This window comes from Oryzias latipes, chromosome 13 (genome assembly GCF_053564925.1).
Source record: "Oryzias latipes strain Hd-rR chromosome 13, Olatipes_Hd-rR_3.1".
Classification (NCBI taxonomy): domain Eukaryota; kingdom Metazoa; phylum Chordata; class Actinopteri; order Beloniformes; family Adrianichthyidae; genus Oryzias; species Oryzias latipes.
The window spans coordinates 26,586,718-26,605,624 of NC_136249.1; the positions used below are offsets into that span (position 1 = coordinate 26,586,718).

The 18,907-nt window shown below is 37.5% G+C and overlaps 1 protein-coding gene across 4 annotated transcripts; it reads right to left on the reverse strand.

Annotated features, from left to right (window-relative positions):
• Window positions 1-6,104: 6,104 nt before the first annotated feature.
• Window positions 6,105-18,762, reverse strand: camkk1b (calcium/calmodulin-dependent protein kinase kinase 1, alpha b). Of its 4 annotated transcripts, XM_078929720.1 has the most exons (18): window positions 18,604-18,679; window positions 14,727-14,907; window positions 14,591-14,659; window positions 14,470-14,517; window positions 14,344-14,397; window positions 14,220-14,271; window positions 14,011-14,138; window positions 13,850-13,886; window positions 13,742-13,763; window positions 13,564-13,652; window positions 12,867-13,066; window positions 12,725-12,778; window positions 12,565-12,638; window positions 10,913-11,000; window positions 10,706-10,834; window positions 8,697-8,800; window positions 7,246-7,296; window positions 6,105-6,903 (listed from the first exon to the last, which is right to left on the reverse strand). In XM_078929720.1, the coding sequence occupies exons 3-18, from the start codon at window positions 14,642-14,644 to the stop codon at window positions 6,822-6,824; spliced, it is 1,266 nt and encodes a 421-aa protein (XP_078785846.1). In that variant the 5' UTR covers window positions 14,645-14,659; window positions 14,727-14,907; window positions 18,604-18,679; the 3' UTR covers window positions 6,105-6,821. The 4 variants fall into 4 exon arrangements, with proteins under 4 accessions (XP_078785846.1, XP_011480676.1, XP_004075362.1 ...); XM_011482374.4 differs by having other exon boundaries at window positions 14,591-14,817; window positions 18,604-18,762; XM_004075314.5 differs by having other exon boundaries at window positions 14,591-14,907; window positions 18,604-18,732.
• Window positions 18,763-18,907: the final 145 nt, after the last annotated feature.

The following is an 18,907-nucleotide window of genomic DNA, read 5'->3' on the forward strand; positions in this document are numbered from 1 at the left end:
CAGTCTTGACTCGTGGAATCATTGTTGGTGTGACACTGTGTCATTTTACATTTCAAATGTGTGTAATTTTTGCCTTTTTGAGTCTTTTTTTTTTTTGCACAATCAATTGTTCAGAATATGCTCCTTAAGTAGGGTACTAGATCTGAACAAGTTCATTTCAATTCATATCTTTGTGGATAAAAACAAGTGTGCTTTGAGAGAGAACACAAGGGCTAAGAACCGATTAGATGATTGATTTCCTAGAATGCATATTTTTTGGGCAGCACCAGTGGATGTATTGCTTTTTTATGGCTTGTTTCAGTTTGTTCTGAACTTCAAAGAGGCTAAGTTGATCAAATTTGCACAGATCCATAAATATCAGCCCAAAAGAGGTTCAGAAGGGGAGAAGAAAAAAGAGATGGAGGGAAAGAGGGAACTGAGAACAGAGGCAAGTCTATAAATAGGTTTCCTTGCAGCCTGAGAGTAGACAGTGAGTAGACCAGAAACATTAATGTGACAGTGTCTCATCTATAGAGACTGTGTGCTTTTTTTGTAAGGACACTTTGAGTCTGTAGTTAAAAGACCGTGATTCATCAGTTTTTGGCTCAGCAACCCACCAATAATCAGCTCTGTTTTCCTAATGTTTATTCTTCTGTGATTTTAGCATTTTCTCCTGCTGTGTTAACTTATGATAAGACTCAAAAGGCTACAACTCTTTTTGGCACAAAGATAGCTGTTATGCATGACTTCTTCACATTGAAATATTAATGTCAACATTTAGACTTTGTATAATTTATCAAAAAGTGTCGCAACATTGAACTGAAGGTTTTAAAAGGCTATTTTAGAGGGCACCCATCCTCAAAACCATTCTCAGATCCCACTTCCTCACTTGACTGCAGCAGCTCACAATGCAGTTTTTCTATGACTGCTAGAATTGCTTTTTTATTCTAGTGATGCAATTATATATTTGCGAGTGGAATTTTACAAATGTGAACCTAAAAGGAATTTGCACAATTTTTCTTGGAGTTTCTTTGTTCTGAGTGGTCTTCAGAGACCTCTCATGATCAACGTCAATGTTTTTGCACATTTTTAACTTTTTAGTCTTGATCAGATGTAGCATTTACTCACCCAAAAAACAAAAGTTAACTTCATGCAGCCTGAACAACTTTTTTCTGTTTCATGTTTTTACCAAATTCTTAAAAATGAGACGTCTTGAAGTTTTTTTTTTCAAAAATCAGAACTGAATTGAAGATTGGGGTTAATTCACTGAGTTCTGCAGGTATGAACTGGGTGACAAACCATTTGAGTGTTAGTTGTTGTGAATCTGATATCTGTGCTGGTGATGACTCAGTCTGAATGTGGACACAGGGGATTCCCAACAGGGCAGGGAAGATGTAAAGACACAAGCTTTTTAATTTGAAGCCCGGAGGGGACGTTTGGTTTAGTTGACATTAGGGCAGCCGGGTCAAACTTGGTGAATAACAGGCATGGGTGCTCCAGTGTGACAGGGAGCCTGATGATGCCTAATGGCTGATATGTAACATGGTGACACCAAATGAGGGTTAACAGCCAGAACCAAGGGTGAGTGTTTAGCTAAGTGTTAAGGCCAAAGTGGCTCCAAGTGTGTGGAAGGTTTTCTGCAAGCAGGAATTAAACTGTATCACTACAGATGTAGCCTAAAAATAAAGACTCCACTAACAAATGGAGATATTGCAAAATAGAATAGCTTGGAAAAGAAGAGGACATAATTGAGCAGGATGGTTCAGGGCTGTGGGAGTTTAAGGAAAAGAGGAGTCATAAAGTGAAGTTACTTCACTGTATGAACGCTGTATTATGCTGTTGCATGGCAACTGTTTCCACAGAAATTTTTGCTTAGAAGCACTCGTCTTTGGTCGTCACATAACTGCAGCAAGCTGGAAAACAGGCTGACTGCAGGAATTCAAATGAAGCATTTTTACTTGTCAAAGGAGTCAATTGTAATTTCCTTTAAAAATCTTTTGTGGAAAGAAAGTTGATCTGGAGCACTCCCATTTTTTTTATGAGTGCATAAGCTTTTGGAAGAGAGCATAACCATTCTTTAACAAAAACAGGATGTCATGTCGAAAAATATCTCCAACCTCTCAACTGTGAAAAACAGGAATATTATATTATCAGAAGCAAAGATTTCAGGGAGGAGAGAGCACAAATGCTTGATTTTAATTGACTTTAAACATTATTTAATTTAGGGTTTTTACAAACTAAAAAAAAAAAGACTTCTACCATCCGCCCATCTTGAAATCCTGCTGAATCCCTTCTGGGGTGACAAGGCTGCTGGAGCCAATTCAGCGACTGTTGGCGAAGGCAGGGTACACCTTGAACAGGTAGATTTTTACCACGAAAAAACAAAATTTAAGATGTTTTAAAGAGCCTGTACTATGCAAAAGAAATTTTTGAGCTTTTAAGTGAAAAGGCCCGTTCACACCGGGACGAATTTCGCCAGCGATTTTCGCCGACGTTTAACGCCTCGTGACTAAACAAAGGGTACCAATGTGAGTGTGCACACCGACGCGAAAAAACGGCATGCGCCAAAGCGTCAAAAAAAAAACAACGCTTCGTTTCGTTTTTTTTTTTAGACGCATCGCGTCGAAATCTATTCGACCAATGAGAATGGCGCTTTTGCACACGTGTCTGGAGCTTCTGAAGTTACAGTAAAACACAACTTGGGGGCGCTCAAACACAAAACTGCCTTGCTGGGCACACATACCAGCGAAGAAGATAGACGCCAAGTAGCGTCTACACTGCTGCAAAGAAATAATGACGGACATTCTAAAATATCCCCTTACCAAGTACCAGTTGGAGCTACTGATGCTTGAAATATTCACGTTTTCTTTGTATTATTCTGACTAGCGCGTAAATACTTGCTCTCTTCTTCTGAGTGAAAAGTGACTTTAAGAATCGTAAAGTTGCGCAGTGCCACCTTGTGTACAGGAGTATTTCTGTTTACATTAAGCGCCATCTAATGTCAGGGAATGAAATTGCATGTTCGCTCGGCTCATCGTCAGCGAAAATCGCCTGGGTGTGAACGCAAAAAACATGGCGAAAAACGCTGGCGAATAACGCCTGGCGAATATTCGTCCCGGTGTGTACGGGCCTTTACAATGTTCATTCCTCATTAACCCTTGTGCTATCCTAGGCACTTTAACGTTGGGGATTGGGTCACCCACTAGACAGTGCTCTGAACCTTTTTTCTTCAAAGATTTGTGATCTTCACTGGTGTCCATGGATTACATGAAATCTTTCCACCTTTATCCACCTTTGTCATGGTAGAGAGAACACGTCAATGTCAGGGTGGGGTCATCTAAGATAGCACAAGGGTTAAAAGAAACCCCGAAGTGCTTTTTTGATCTGTTCACGCATTTCCTCTAAAAACCTGCGCTCTGAGCACCAGCCCTTCCCAAACCACAAAAACAAGCAGGTTTTAACGACCTGATGCAGAAAAATGAGAACAGCCCCTTCCAGGAACAGTCTGTGCTGCCAGCTCCGCCCCCAGGCTAACATGCACACACTTTCTCCACAGAGCTAGCAGTGTTCATCAAAAATGCTTTGATTTTATATGCACAATATGCACATCCATCTTTGCAAAAGTTTGGATGTTGTTTGTTTTTGTGAACAACACGCAGAGACGTGATTCAATACACTGTTGGTGGTACTGAATGCAGAACAGCTGGTGGAAGGTCAGGGAACAGTGAGCAGTGGCTGATGGGAGATGTAGTGAAATCAAGAACCAAGTCAATCCTCAGGAGATGGCTCCCTCTTGTGGTTGGAAGCCCCCCGCCCCCGACTTAGTGGGATATCTGTTGACATACATGGATATTGTTTAATATGCCAGGCTTAAGAATCGCATGGTATTGGCCCTTTAAACGTCTTTTTTCCTAAGATATTGATGAGGATGCTTTTATGAAAATTTTCATTCTTAATCAAAGCTAAATGGGAATACTTATTTTCTCCCCTTAGAAAGCCCAAAGTGCTTTTTAGTACCATTCACCAAAGTGCACATATTTACACACTGATGGTTGCTACACTGCCTGACACTGGCACCAACCTATAACCATCAGGAGCTATGTAGGGTTCAGTGTCTTGCCCAAGGACACTTGACAAATTGGCAGGCAGGGCAGGAATGGAACCTGCGATCTTCTGATCAGCGGTAAATCGCTGTACCTCTGCACCTCAGCCACCCGACCTATATTACAAATACTACTTTACGTTATACTGAAATATTTATAAATATTTATCGTTATATTTAAAAGAGCAAGGTAAAAATCCATTTCAAGGTTTCCCAACAGAATATCTGATGTGCTTCAATGGTATTTGGTAGATTCTATGGTTTCTTATTGCACATCTTTTCAATGATGACAATCTGACAGTGTGTTTTCATGCTAATGATAAAGTTGATAAAGTTTTAAGTATAACCAATGTTTTTGCAATTTCTTTAAAAAACAACAACATTTGCCTCTCACCTTTTAGGACTAAATAAGAATAACGGTGTCAATCAATTAAATTTTGCTTCTACCGAGGACCTGAGACAAAAAGACTGATAACCATTCGTTCAGTCATATCTGCTCAAATTGACCTTGTCTTGGCTTATAAATCAAATACCGGTATGTGCAAGGCAACACTGTGTGCTGAAACAGAAGGAAATTTATGAGATTAAAAAAAAATACTAGTACCATATTTTTAAAGAACTATTTTTTAACATTCTAATGTCTTTGTCTGGAATATTGTAGTTCATTGTGTCTTCATTTACCATAAAGCTGCTTATGGTAACAGGTGAAAAAAAGCAATGCAGCCAAATCTGGAAACTTGATTATTACACAGACTTGCTAGCTAATCAGTCTAGTTTATTTTTAAAGGTATTTTAGTGTTACAAATGTAGTTAGTCATTAAATATACTCAAAGGCTGTTTCAGCAGGTTTTGCATTGGAACAACAACAACAAATAATAATTAATAATAGATAGATAGATAGATAGATAGATAGATAGATAGATAGATAGATAGATAGATAGATAGATAGATAGATAGATAGATAGATAGATAGATAGATAGATAGATAGATAGATAGATAGATAGATAGATAGATAGATAGATAGATAGATAGATAGATAGATAGATAGATAGATAGATAGATAGATAGATAGATAGATAGATAGATAGATAGATAGATAGATAGATAGATAGATAGATAGATAGATAGATAGATAGATAGATAGATAGATAGATAGATAGATAGATAGATAGATAGATAGATAGATAGATAGATAGATAGATAGATAGATAGATAGATAGATAGATAGATAGATAGATAGATAGATAGATAGATAGATAGATAGATAGATAGATAGATAGATAGATAGATAGATAGATAGATGACTTTATTAATCCCACAATGGGGAAATTTCATTTATCTCCCCATAATAATATGGGGAGATAATAATAATAATAATAATATACCAATAATAATATGGTTTCATTATATGTAAGACCATAACAATATATATATTATTATATTTTATTATTACAGCCCTATGATCATGTATATCATAAGACCATCAGGTTTTTTCTTTCAAATCAACTGTAATTCTGCCTTTCCTTGTATGATAGTCTGTCATAACTGGTAGAAACATTGAGAATTTTGCTTTTTTGTTCCATTCTCATCAAATCACAGGATAGTTTCAAAATCTCAAATTTCAAAGCCTATTTTTTGTGCGAGTTTCTTTCTCCATGTTTTTCCATATGTATTGTTGTGTGAGCTGAGACACTGATCCACCTACAACAACCCCAGAGAAACCATCAGCCCACACAGCTCCAGTGGCTTCTGTCTCTCTAAGGACAATCTAGTGTGAAAAAGCTGAACATTGTGCTAATCTGTACAGCTGAGGCAGCAATAACTCTGCATTTGGCTTCAGATTTTGCATCATCATCTGATCCTCAGAAATAAAAATGTATTTTTTCTGTAGAATTTAAGTATCAATCAAACAATTGTAAAAGATAAATGAAAAGTAATTTGCATAAAAAATAAAGATGTTCATTCTAAGTGGTGATGGAACAAAATCATACAAGCTTAAAATTAAATTTAGATAAATGCATATGCTGTTATAATTCTATTTTATTTAAAAATAAAAAATAAAAAAAAACATCACAACATCATAATTGATTTTTGCTTGTTCAGATCTTGGCTTGCAACACTACTGTCCTCTTCTGGTTAAGAAGTTACAGCACATGTATTCAGCAAAATCAGAATGTATCACAGAATTAAACTAAACTATTAAATACATTTTAACTCTTAAAACGTTAGTAAAATATAAATTTCATCATTTTTAAACATGGAACGGTCAAATAAAAGGTGAATAAAATTTGCTTTAAAAAATGCACAATACTGCCATCTAGTGTCAAACACCACCAACTATTATTCATGCTGTAGTTTGGTGTAACGCGAAACCACAAAACAGTCTGGATCAATATTAGACCTTTTATTACTGTCAACTGCGTAGGAAAATGTAAAAATGTCTTATTTTTTGAGAATATTTACATTTGCACTGAGTTCCACCTTAATTTTCAGTCTTAACAGCTTGTTAACAGAACAGTAAACAAGCGAAGTGACAGGATGAGCTCTTGCCTAAGTCTCTAATGCCGTTTCTTGTCAAAATACAACACATCTATAATTTTAATTTATAAATCTTCTGCACAAAAGTGAAAAATCACAACAGAATAAGCACAAAGCAAATAAATAAGGAGGCAAAAGGACATTAAGAATGACACAGAACACGCCTCTCTGCACGTTCCCTGCAGCTTTACATGCATCCGTTTATTCTGCATTCTCTGGACATGACTCATCTTCATACAAGTCCTCCAACTCTCCTTCTCGGCTCCCCTCTCTGCTGACTTTCCTGCGGGCAACAAACACTTGTTCACGCTTTTGAAGGTACTAGTGAGACTGCATTAAGAGGATGAGGAGGAAAACGGAGAAGGGAGGGGTGAAGCTAAACTAAAGACTTCATGGAGCACATGCCCTTTATAGAACAGCCCATCACTTTTTATTACATTTAACCAGAAGAGGACACAGAATAGCACTGTAGAAAAAAAAGCTGTTGTCAAAAGTCCTTTACTTTAGGTACAGTTAAAGCTTTTGTTTTGCTTTGTCCATCCTAAATCCTCTTAAGATTGAATTAACATGATGAGCTGCACTAACAAGCTTGAGAGCTGAGCCTAAATGCTTAGAAAAATGTTACCTCAAGGAAGGATGAGGCAGAGGCGAAGACCCCAGTAAGCCCCAAGAACCTCTGCAAGAAGATGTGATATAAGAAGCCAGAGTTTATACTCTGTTAGCCGCAAAACCGCAAAACACAGTTTGTCAAGGGAAAAGCAACAAAAAAAAAGAATCAGTTTTTGCTGCAGTAATTTACCAAGACAAATTTAAAATGCTTTTTTCCCCTCATAATTTTGTAGGCATAAAAGGAACTTAACAGCTAATGTAGCTTAGCTCATTACTAAGAATAAGAATAAAATCCCTCTTTTTTTATAAAACATATATTACATCAGCTTTAATACTTCTAAAAGGTTTTACTAAATTGAGATATTTAGACAGTTGTGCCGGCTGTTAGCTTTAAACTACACCAATGTACTGTTAGCTATCACCTTTTATAAAATCAGACCAAAAACAAATTTGGGAGAATTTTTTGTTCAGTATTGTGTTTTAATAATTTAGTTGGGAAGTTCTTTAGCTAATTGTTATAAAAATTTAGTGAAAGCATTAAAGGAATGTTTAATTTTTTGGTGTTTTAAAATCCTATTTAATTAGTAAAACGTAGTTGTAAGACCTCTAAAACTTTGATGTTTCCACATTTTACACTCGCATAATAGAAACGACCCGCATTATTTTTTAAACATGTGTTCACAAATATTTTTTATTGAGTTCAGCGGGCAGAAATCAGTCTAAAAAAATGAAACAAATGAAACGTTTTTGGATCCAAACAACAAATGACTGCCCTGCTATAACCAGGTAGTAAATTAAAACATTGTAATTTTATATAATTTAAGTTTAGAACTTTTTTTGCTGTTAAAAAAACATATAAAAACAGCAAATTCTATATTAAAGCAACTTTAATTAAATGGACAAAGAAGAGTGAAATGCAACACTAAGTGGCAATGCATCATCCCTCCAAGAAGATCAAGATTAGGAAGGAAATCTTGATCTTCTTTAAGCCAACAGAATTACTGATCTATACTTTCATATTATGAAATGATACTGTGTTTAAAGCTGACACAGTGTGTTCTGCATTAGCGCTGGAGGATGTGTGTGGAGGAGGATGATGATGTAGCTGCTCCTCCACATCTCTACACATGGGGGTGTAATTAGCTGTGGCCCTCATAGTTAAGGGTGGCTTGGTAATGGAAAACAAAGGCTGTGCGGCCAACGCCGTGGCTTCAGATTTTTCTACTCAGCTGTTGACAAGTGCTAGATTCTGTGAGCTTAATTGGAGGACCATGACTTAAGTGAAGCATAAGATCTAATAAAATGCAGGGTAAAATGCATGTAGTATGTAGAAGAGAGTACATGTGAAGTATGGAACTAACCTATTTTTAGCTCAAGCATCTGCTCACTGCTTTGTTTTGTTGGAGGCCTAATCGCAGAGCTGGCAGCCCAGCAAAGCAGACAGGATTTGCAGTATAGGCTACTTACGTAAGAAGACCTCCAGGGGCAGACATGGACCTTTCGGCCCGCCTGGCATGACACTCAAAGGGATTACTGAATGACCGTTTCCTCAGCATGGCCTTCACAAGAATCTACGTCAAATTTAATAGAAGACAAAATAAAAATGTGAGCGTTTGTTATAAGACAGATAAGATTCTGGTTTGCACAACAAGCAACCTATTAATATTGGAGCCGGGTGTTGAAATTATTGTGCATTTTTTAGTATAGGCACCAAATTTGGCATGGATGCACCTTAGGACCCCCTCTTTCAGAAAAGCATGTTAGATTTTTTGATATATAAAATCAGGGCTCAAAGTAAGCCGGTACGGTCTGGTACTTCGTATCAGTATTAGATCTGGTGGAGGTGCGCCGTACCGGCTAGAAGATCAGCTGTGTGGCGGCTCTTTGCTGCTTTGATACACATACAAAAGCAGCTGCGGGTTGATGGCGCAAAAACTGAACCAGGCAGCATTTTATCTCATCATTTTAGTGTCTCTGTGGTTTTTAGAGTCTTATCCTCAATACAAAATGGGATCTACATCCCTCTCTCCTTTCACGTCATCTACTAATTCTCTACCTTCCCTACACAAACACACACTAACCATAAAAACCTGTGGTTTTTATGGTTAGCTGAAGAAGTGAAACATGCAATAAATAAACAAATTGATTTATGACAAATTTATTGAAAATAGAACAATGCAGGGAAGATTGTTCAAGAGGAAGATTGCAAGTGAGGATGAAGATGTATAAGATGAAATTAGTAGAGAATGCATTTCTTGCATTGATCAAGTTCATAATTACAATTATCAATTCCTATATTCTTTCTACAAAGCTTGGTCTCCATTTTTAATTAAGTCAAGATGTATTCTTAACTGCATTTATCTGTAGTACTGCAATGATTATTTTTAACAACGATTCGTTTCACAATTTGTAGTTGCTGATATGATTCAAAGTCGATATTCATTCATTTAAAATCGATCCAGGACATCTTTAGCCAGAAATTCAACTACTGTGACTCAGAAGTTTTCCAGATTCTTTATATTTCTCGCAAGTGTAAATTAAGCATGTGTACAAACAAACAAGTAAACAATTATTAAGTGTAAATCCAGTCACACTTTAGTTCCATAAAGTTCAGCCACCTTTTATTTTTCCACATAAAATAATTTGGAACGGAAAATTATCAGAACATTCTACCACAAGGTATGGTCACCTGTCTTTGCTAAATTCAAAATGTTTCCACATATTGGACTGTAATGATTGATTGATCTGTTTTTGCTGCATCACATGCGTGTTGTCCGCTTTGAAGCACGTGGTCGCTTTTATGTTACAGTAAAACAAACCTACCATGCCTAAATCCAAGTGGAATTTTTCAACGTCGATTATAATCCTTTTATTTCATTTTGAAATAATTTTATAATGGTTTAGTTTGATTTGATTCAATTAACAATTTGCATCAGACAGATCAATTTGATTGGATAAATCAATTCATCGATTAATCGTTACACCCCTAATATGAATTTACTGCTATTTACTGCTATCAGAATTTATTACTTTCACCCATTCATATAATGATAATTTGTAGGTACCTTTCACCTTTCATGTAATCAACCCCTGCCAAAAATAAAAACGGACTGCTTGCCCTGAGAAGACCGAGTTCCTCTGCGCCAGCCTGCGCTGTGACAGACCGACTCTCCTTCTGCACAAGCCTAACAAAAATTCTTGTTTCCTATGTGGTTCTTCTCTTTGTTAAGAAATAGTCAAAACCCAGACGCCCCTCAAGTTTAGAGACAGCATTTTGTGCACAACCAGTCCATATTTTTGAGACTGAGGCAAATAGACGTCAAATATTTTTGTAACAATTGAGTGTACGGCCGCCATCTTTACAAATGGCAGCTATTTTGAATTTTCAGACACGTTTTGTGTGAAATATCAACCAAACTGGCTCCAGCAAAAGTAGCTGTTAGTTGAAGTAACTGTGACATCTGTGTTTTACTCACCACCGCGGAGAGGCTGGGGATGAGTTTGACGCTGTTTTGCACGTCCTCTTCCGTCACTTCCACTGCCTTACAGTGCTCCTCTTCCAGGGGCAGAGGATTTAAGGAGTTCTCTGTAACCCACGGGTGGAGCTGCAACAACATCACACAAACTGTGTAAAAATGTGAATTGCTATAAGTGAAAAAACAGCATGTTTTGGTCTCTCTTACCTTTATTTCAGGAACAGTGATTCGTGTAGCAGGGTTTTTATCCAGCATCCTTTCAATAAGATGCTTAAGTTCATCACTTATTTCTGGTCTGTTTAAAAAAAAAAAAGACACAAAAGTGTTGATTGTAAGTAGAATATCTTAATGCTCAATTCAGTTTAGAGTTGCATGACATTTCTCCATTAACCATCCGTAATGTCCGCTGAGGTGGCTCACAGGAATCCCCAGAGTCTATCCAAGCCATCACAGATGAAAGGCAGGATACACCCTTGAGCACCCGCCAGTCCATCACATTCAACGACAAGTAGTAATACACTACCACTCCTATGTGGCAGTTTTTAGAGCCAGAGATTTTCCTAAAACATGTTTATGGACTGTGAGAAAAAACAGGAGCGTGCACAGGGAGAAAATGCAACTGCAGAAAAAAAATAACTGAGCTTTAAATTGGAGCGTTATAGCTGGTAAAAAAGCACTTTCAAATATATATTAAAAGTACGAAGGTAAGATCAAATTGGCTCTTATAAAGTTTTTTTTTATTGTCATTAAGCCCTAAACACTTTGAATAGTTTCATTCTGCAGCTTCAATTATTGTTTTCAACACACTTTATCAATACAATGCAAAGACTCATTATCTTGGAGGAATAAAGCAGCACAAAAAAAGAATTTAAATGAATAACTTAGCATTTTTAGATGCTAAAATAAATAATTGTTTTGTTTTTGGGTAAAAATAAAATAATGAAAAAAGTAGGCCCTTCACATAAAAAAACACCAAAAAGGGGGGATTCCAAACAAAGAAGGCAACATATTGCTCTAAGTTGATCATTTTCACAAAAGCGTTGGGTCTGTCTTAAGAAATTCAGACTCAACAAACATTTACTGGCAACACAAACCCATACACACAAGTCTGTGCAAACACACAAATTCATCACTCGCCAACAGATCAACCAGACCAAAGTCAAGCATATGTTATTATGCAGGAGTAAGCAGTCACGTGGGCTCAGGTGAGTGTGTGTTTACTGCACTGCATTGGAGATGCTAATACTTAATGTTTATAAAACAATATACCAAGAGGAGAACATCACACCTCTATATGTACAACCAAACCAACGAAACGGAAAATTTAAACATTTAAAAGGCAAAAAACCAAGAACAAAAAGATTGCCAATAAGTTTATGGTCATTATGGGAAGTAACAATTTTTGGATTACTAGATTCATATTTCTACAATACAACCAGATCGATCTTTCTGAGGCAAGTTGTTAATAAAAGGATACACATGTAACATTAGAAAATAGTATCAAAATTAAATAAACCAATCATTTCGGTATTGGAAAATACCATTTGGATTGAGGCACGGAAGGTTTATTTTACTATAGCGTGTTTTTTTGTTCACCTAATAAATTTACACTTTATTATCTTGCTAAAAATTCAAGAAATCTGGAAAATACACCTGCACTGTTCAGTACCCAGGTATTTATCCGGGAGTCACACTGGTTCAATTTTTTGCTGAAGATGTCCTGGATTGATTTTTGGTCAGTGATCAAAATAAATCAATAACGTAGGCCACAAGTCAAGATATGAATCAAATCATTGTTAAGATGAATTGTTACACTCTTAATTGTCATGAGAAGCTTTTTCTGTCTTCTGTTTACTCACTTTTCTGGAAACTCCACAGGTTTGTTCTTGATCTTGTTGTGCAAAGAAACTATGTACTCATCATAAAAAGGACACTAAAAGCAGAGAAAAGCACCACATGAATTAATTTGCTTTGTTGTTGCTGGACCTTTGGTGTTTCATGCGTCAGCGGAGAGCTCACCTTCCCAAAAACAAAACAGTACAGTGTCACTCCCATCGCCCACACATCTAAAGCCTGTGGAACAAACACCATGACTGTGACAAGTGTTGTCTCTGACAGTGGTTCAGAAAAAGGCCAGAATCCCCCCCAAAAATCAGCTCACCTTTCCGCTAAAGAATTGAAAGTGCTCAGTCATTGTCTCAGGGGCCATGAAGGCCGGCGTTCCTGCTGTGGTGGAGAGGAGGTCATCCGTCCCCTCAAATTCATTACTAACACCAAAGTCTGCAATTTTGAGGTGACCGTCGTCCCCCAGTAGCAGGTTGGAAGGTTTGATGTCTCTGTGGATGATCTTATGGTAATGCACTGCAAACACACACAAACATATGGTTACAAAGAAGCATTCAATTAGAGCAAAAGCAGGGGCTTAATGTCATATGTAATCAAATATGTTTTCAGTTCAACTTAACCGTCGCATTGCTTATTTATGGAAGAACGAATGTGCATTGTGCATGCTTTAAGCAGTTGCTTTTGTCACATCTGTGTAATGTAGAATAACATCTGTCTGATTTCTATCCATACCTTTTACTTAAAAACACTTTCAAGTGTGATTTAATCCCATTTTATGTGCTACCACTTACTGGCTGCCTGTGATCCAAATTTCTCTATCAGTAAAGGTTCTTAGTTTTTTTGTGTGCGCTTTCAGATTTGGCAAAATAAAATTGGAACATATTAAACTACTGTATTACAATTTGGTTGGCTGTGTTGACAAAGAGTTGCAAAAGTCAAACATGCATCACTATCCAAACACATGAATGTACAGGATTTAGGTTAAAGGCCATGACATGTGTGGAGTGACTTACAGTACTCTATTCCCAGGACCAAATCTCTGAAGTAAAAGCGAGCCTGCCCTTCCTTTAAGGGTTCGTCTGTTGGGATCTCCATCACTGGCCTGAGCAACAGGACAGGTAGAGAAGACAAATACTAAACTTTAGAATTTCAATGCATCACTTGGTAGCAACTACTAGCACAAAAACATACCCCCTTGTCATCAACTCGAAGGCTTAAAGAGAAAAATTGTTATATTTGAATCATGCATTACATTTGCGTTGATATATTGCTGCTGCAGACAGACGACTGGTTGCATACCCATGTGAAGTCCATCTTCATCAGGGTCATCAAGCACCTGAAAGACGCACTATCTCAGCTCACTCTTGTCTCAAACGTTCAGGGTGTTGTCATACATTTAATAATCTCAGTTGAACCAGCATTGAACTCAATGTTAGTTCATGTTTTACTGTATCACCAACCTCCACTAGGTTGACAACATTGTGATGATCCAACTTCTTGAGGATGGCGATCTCCCTGTAGATCTTGTCCAGGGGCAACATCCCTTTGGGGTATCCATCCTGCTGCAGGTTGGCGGGAGGCAGACGGCCTGGAAGGGAACAGACAGACATCAGCACCACAATGCGGTGATGTGGGAGGAGGCTCCTATCGTTCTAGTACAAGTACTCACGCAGGAATCCACACTGTCTCATTAGCTTCTTCTTTGACACCACCTTCATTGCCTGAAAAAGAAAATGCAATCAAAAACGGATAAAAAACTGATGTGTCTTCTGGTCATTACAGCTTTGACTTACATAGTACTGTTCAGAGCCCTCGTCATAAGCTAGCTTCACCACTCCATATGAACCCTGCAGCACACAGAAGACAGGGCTTAACTCCCATCTTTACCGACAGAAGTGAATATCATATCCAGCCATCACCTTCCCAATCTCTTTCTTTAGTTTATACTGGTTCATCTGGACACAGTCCTGCAGGAGTTAAAGGAGAGATTTAGTCTCATGGGGGCGGATTTTGTACTTTAAATTATTTTACTTTTCTCACGTCAGCGTCGGTAATGGACACTCGTTTGGTCTCGATGGTTGGCTGTCGAGCCATGCGGTTCCCTCTCTCCTGCAGAGACATCTTCCTGTCAGAGAGGCAAGCTCGGTTGCCGATGGCCGACCTCGGGGCCCCTGACCTGTAGCCGTTGGGTGGGGTCATGCGGTTGGATGCCATGTTCATGGAGGCAACCATATCAGCCAGCTCGCCGTTTTGATCAGAGTCCAGCTCTGCCGAGAAGACGGTGTCAGTGCTCATGAGCGCGGCCACTTGTTGTTCACAGACACACGAATGGAGTGGATTCAGCCTGCATCAATGTGCTGAGAGATGTGGAGGCAGACATGGAGACAAGAAATGCTGATGTCACACAAAACCTTTACTTTTAATATTCTAAAGCAAAATTCTGACCAAAATCCAATGAGGCTAGACAAAATAAGTGATTTAAAAACCTTAAATAAAGTGATGACAGCAATTCTCCTATCAATGCTGTTCAGCTTTCAGCAGATCCATTCAGGGGTCGCCGCAGCAAATCATCTTTGAGGCTTGTACATTTGGTTTGGCAGAGATTTTTTTGCCGGATGCTTTTCCTGACACAACTCTTTATTATTTCCGGGCTGGGGACCGGCACAGGGAGACCCAGACTTGAGCCCCTGTGTGGCTACAGAGTTAGGCACCAAGGTAAAGGGTCTTGGCTAACTGAATTAAGCTCATCTCGACTTAGCTATCCAGCTGCTTTCAGTTCTATCATTTCTTGAAAAGACAAAAAAACAAACAAAAAAAAAACCAATGAAATACCGGATCTGTTTGGTTTTTACTTTTTCCTTCTTTTTTTTAAAGGTCAGCAGAAATTAATTCTGAACACATCTGAACACATTTGTTGCCCAATTTTCTTTCCGTAACACAAACCTCTATAGGTCCACATAATCAATTGATTATGAAACAAGTGCTTGTTGACATTATATGTTGAAAAATAACACAATTAAAGTGCAAGTCAAACACAATATAATGATAGTAAGCCCATACAAAAGAACACAGAAATACAGGGTAAAAAATTCACTTCAAATTCTGGTTACAGGTACTTTTTCTTTAATAGCTGTGAATTTCTGGAATTCTAAAGATACTACTGTCTTACCATAGAATTTGTGTTTTAGTTATTCTAAAATTTTAAATATTATTAGGTATGCATTAATTTTAAAAATTCCACTCTGATTAAAATAGGTGGTTTTAACATGTTTTTCTCACAATAGTGTACATTTATATATAGAACATTAAGCTTAAAATACCATTTCTGAGTATTTCTTTATTCATATCAATGTAAATCATGATCAGGCGAAAAAATGTAGTTGGATAAAGAGGATCTTTTTAAAGTAGAAAACGTCCAGAGTTGGCCACAAGCTCCGCCTCATTCTGATGCATCCGCTAGCAGATGGCTAGATTCATGAACTGTCATCTGGCTCAAAACAGCACAGGTGGTTAGCTCCAATATTGCTCACCAGTTTTGCTGCACCAGTTATGTACTGTTGGGGTTTTGAGGGGCTGTAAGCTAGCAGGAGACCACAACTCAGAGGCGAATTTCTTTTGAACTACAACCACTCTGTAGAAACTACGACCTATAAAACGACACAGGTCTTTTGATTTTGACTAAAAACAGCCTTATCGTAATTAAAAGACCACTGGGAACACTTTTAAATTAGATCAAAAGAGGATTGGGGTGAGACTTTAACATCTATTTTCTTTGTGCATTTCTGTGCTTTCCTAATTTTCTATTCTTATCAGCCTTCAAATCAGGTTTTCAAATGTTATTTCTTTACATTTTCTAGATCACTCATCCTTTGTTTCTACACCTTCCCTCAGTATAACTGTGTTGGCAACAGGAAATCCTCCAAAATATAAACATAAATAAACAGTCATCCTTTTTAAAACGGTGTGTTAGCCGTTTAGTGCTTCAAAATTGTGGAATGGAAGAACAACAACAAAAGTTTTTACTCATAGCCTTATTTGGCCTTTAAGCTCCTTAAATTGGATTTAGTCTGTAACATCAGCTAATGGTTCAGAGAGTGTGGAGGACACACACTTTATTTCTGCTTTTACATCAAACCTGGCCAGAGATTTTGGATTTTAGTTAAATAGTTGTCTCTGTGCAGTTTTATGTTATTTCATTAAGTTCAATGTTTGGATTTGTACTTTATTTTAAAGTGCATTTTACTTGTTCTGTTTTATGTCAGACTTAAAATTTGCAAAGAGCCTTTTGCTACATCTGTAATTTAAAGTTCTTTGTTGTCTCAGTGCATTTCTGCCATACAAAAAACACTAAAACTTTGGCAAAGATTGAGATTTCAAACCCCAACATTCCACAGAAACTATCATGATTTATTTCATAATGTAGGTATTTCATCGTCATTTCTTTTTAACCTGTACTAGATGACCAGTCGAAGGATCTAAATGCATGTAATACCTGTTGCATGGTTGGTGGTTCTAAAGTAAATCATCTGATGTATGCAGATGATTTAGTCATTTTTAACCGAAGCAGCTCTGAATTGCAGCAACTTTTAAATGTCTGTTCTGAATTTGGTTTTAAAAATGATATTTTTTACAATTCCAGTAAAAGGGCCGTGTTGATTTATCGTACAAAGGATGATGTCACCAAGTGAAAACATCTTGGACATATCAACGATTAACTTACAGATGATGACGATATCCACAGACAATGACGTATTTTATATGCTCAGGCAAACATGTTTGCACGCAGGTTTTCTTCATGTTCTGACAATCCTAATATTCTTCTATTCAAAACTTACTGCACACTACTGTATCCTGTCCACCTGTGGACCAACTCGAGGGCATCCAGCATGAGGAGGCTGCAGGTGGACTATAAGATTTTTTTAACACAGGGAAGGTGGTGCAGCGCAAGCACTTTGTTTGTTGGTGCAAAAGTTAATACTCATTAAGCTTTGTTGAGACATTATATCTATGGTTTTATCTATCGTCTTAACACTTCAAATAAAAAATAAAAATCACCAATGTAAGGTACAGCACTTTTAGATACAAGTCCCCTATTTTAAGGTTTTGGTATGCAGGCTTTTTTTTAAAACTTTTACGTTTTTAAGTCGGCAATTGTTTTTAGTCTTTTTTTTCAAGTTTATGATACTTGATAATTTTATGTCACCATTTCAATACTTGTACAATCAGGAATGCTTTTTATTTGTATTCTTAAGTATTTTATTTGTTTTGTGTATATTGTGATAAATGGACCTTGAGAGTCTGTAGTAATAAATATTCTTCAGCATCAGTCTAATAAGGCAAAATTACCCTAATTTTCAACACAACTGGATTAACAATAATCAAATGAATTGAAGTTTTTTGCTGTTGGCAACGCTTGATCATGCAAAGCTATGAGGAATTGAAAAGAGCGGCACTTGTAGTCTTGTTGCTTTCGATCCAGCATTCAATACAACATCAACATTCCCTGACCCTTTGTTTGTTTGTTGGTCATCCTCCCCGATAATCTTATTAGGATACGAGGTGCAGGAGAGGCACCCTCAAAAAGCCATTTCTGTTGGTCAAAAATGCTCATGTTCTCTGAAAAAATCTCATTTTATCTCTTTTGTGAGTCAGAACACAAAACACTGAAGTCAATGGTGAGAAAACAACTGTCCTGAAAGTTATGTCAGCATGACAATGATAAATCAGCTGCATGTAGCAAAAGAAATGTATCGCTCTATAAATAAATAATTTAACAGTTGATTCCCCTGAGAATGAGAAATGAGGTAAACTTAAAACTAAAGGCAAACATTTATGGAGAATGGAGTCGTGTGACAACAGCTCTGCAGCGGAAAACATTCACAGCGGACAAGGAGAACATGCAGTTCAAAGACCTGGAAAGCCTCTTATGCAATTTGGTAGCCTTGGGTTTGTTCGAAGTAAGCTTCTGAGATGCAGTGACAAAAAGAATACTACCTAACACCTTTAATTTTCTGTGTGAAAATACAGATGAAGAATGAGGAAATGTTACTCACTTTCTTGAGGGGACCTGTCTTTGAGGCTGCAGTGAGAAACATGCATGGTGTCAGAAAGTGCAGCTCCTCTCTGTGTGCAGGACGTTCATGGACAAGCAGCCAGAGACATCAGCAGTGTGCGACTTAGGGATTAACTCAGGCTGCATATAGACAAGGCAGGGTTATTCTGAGGATGGCTGACTGAGAACCACTACTGACAAACTCCCAGGGGGACAAAGCTGCACCCAAACCACCAAAATCTGCAGCTCCTTCTGTTTTTCCTGCAGTTTCTCAGCTTTTAGTTAAACATGGATACTTGATGTTT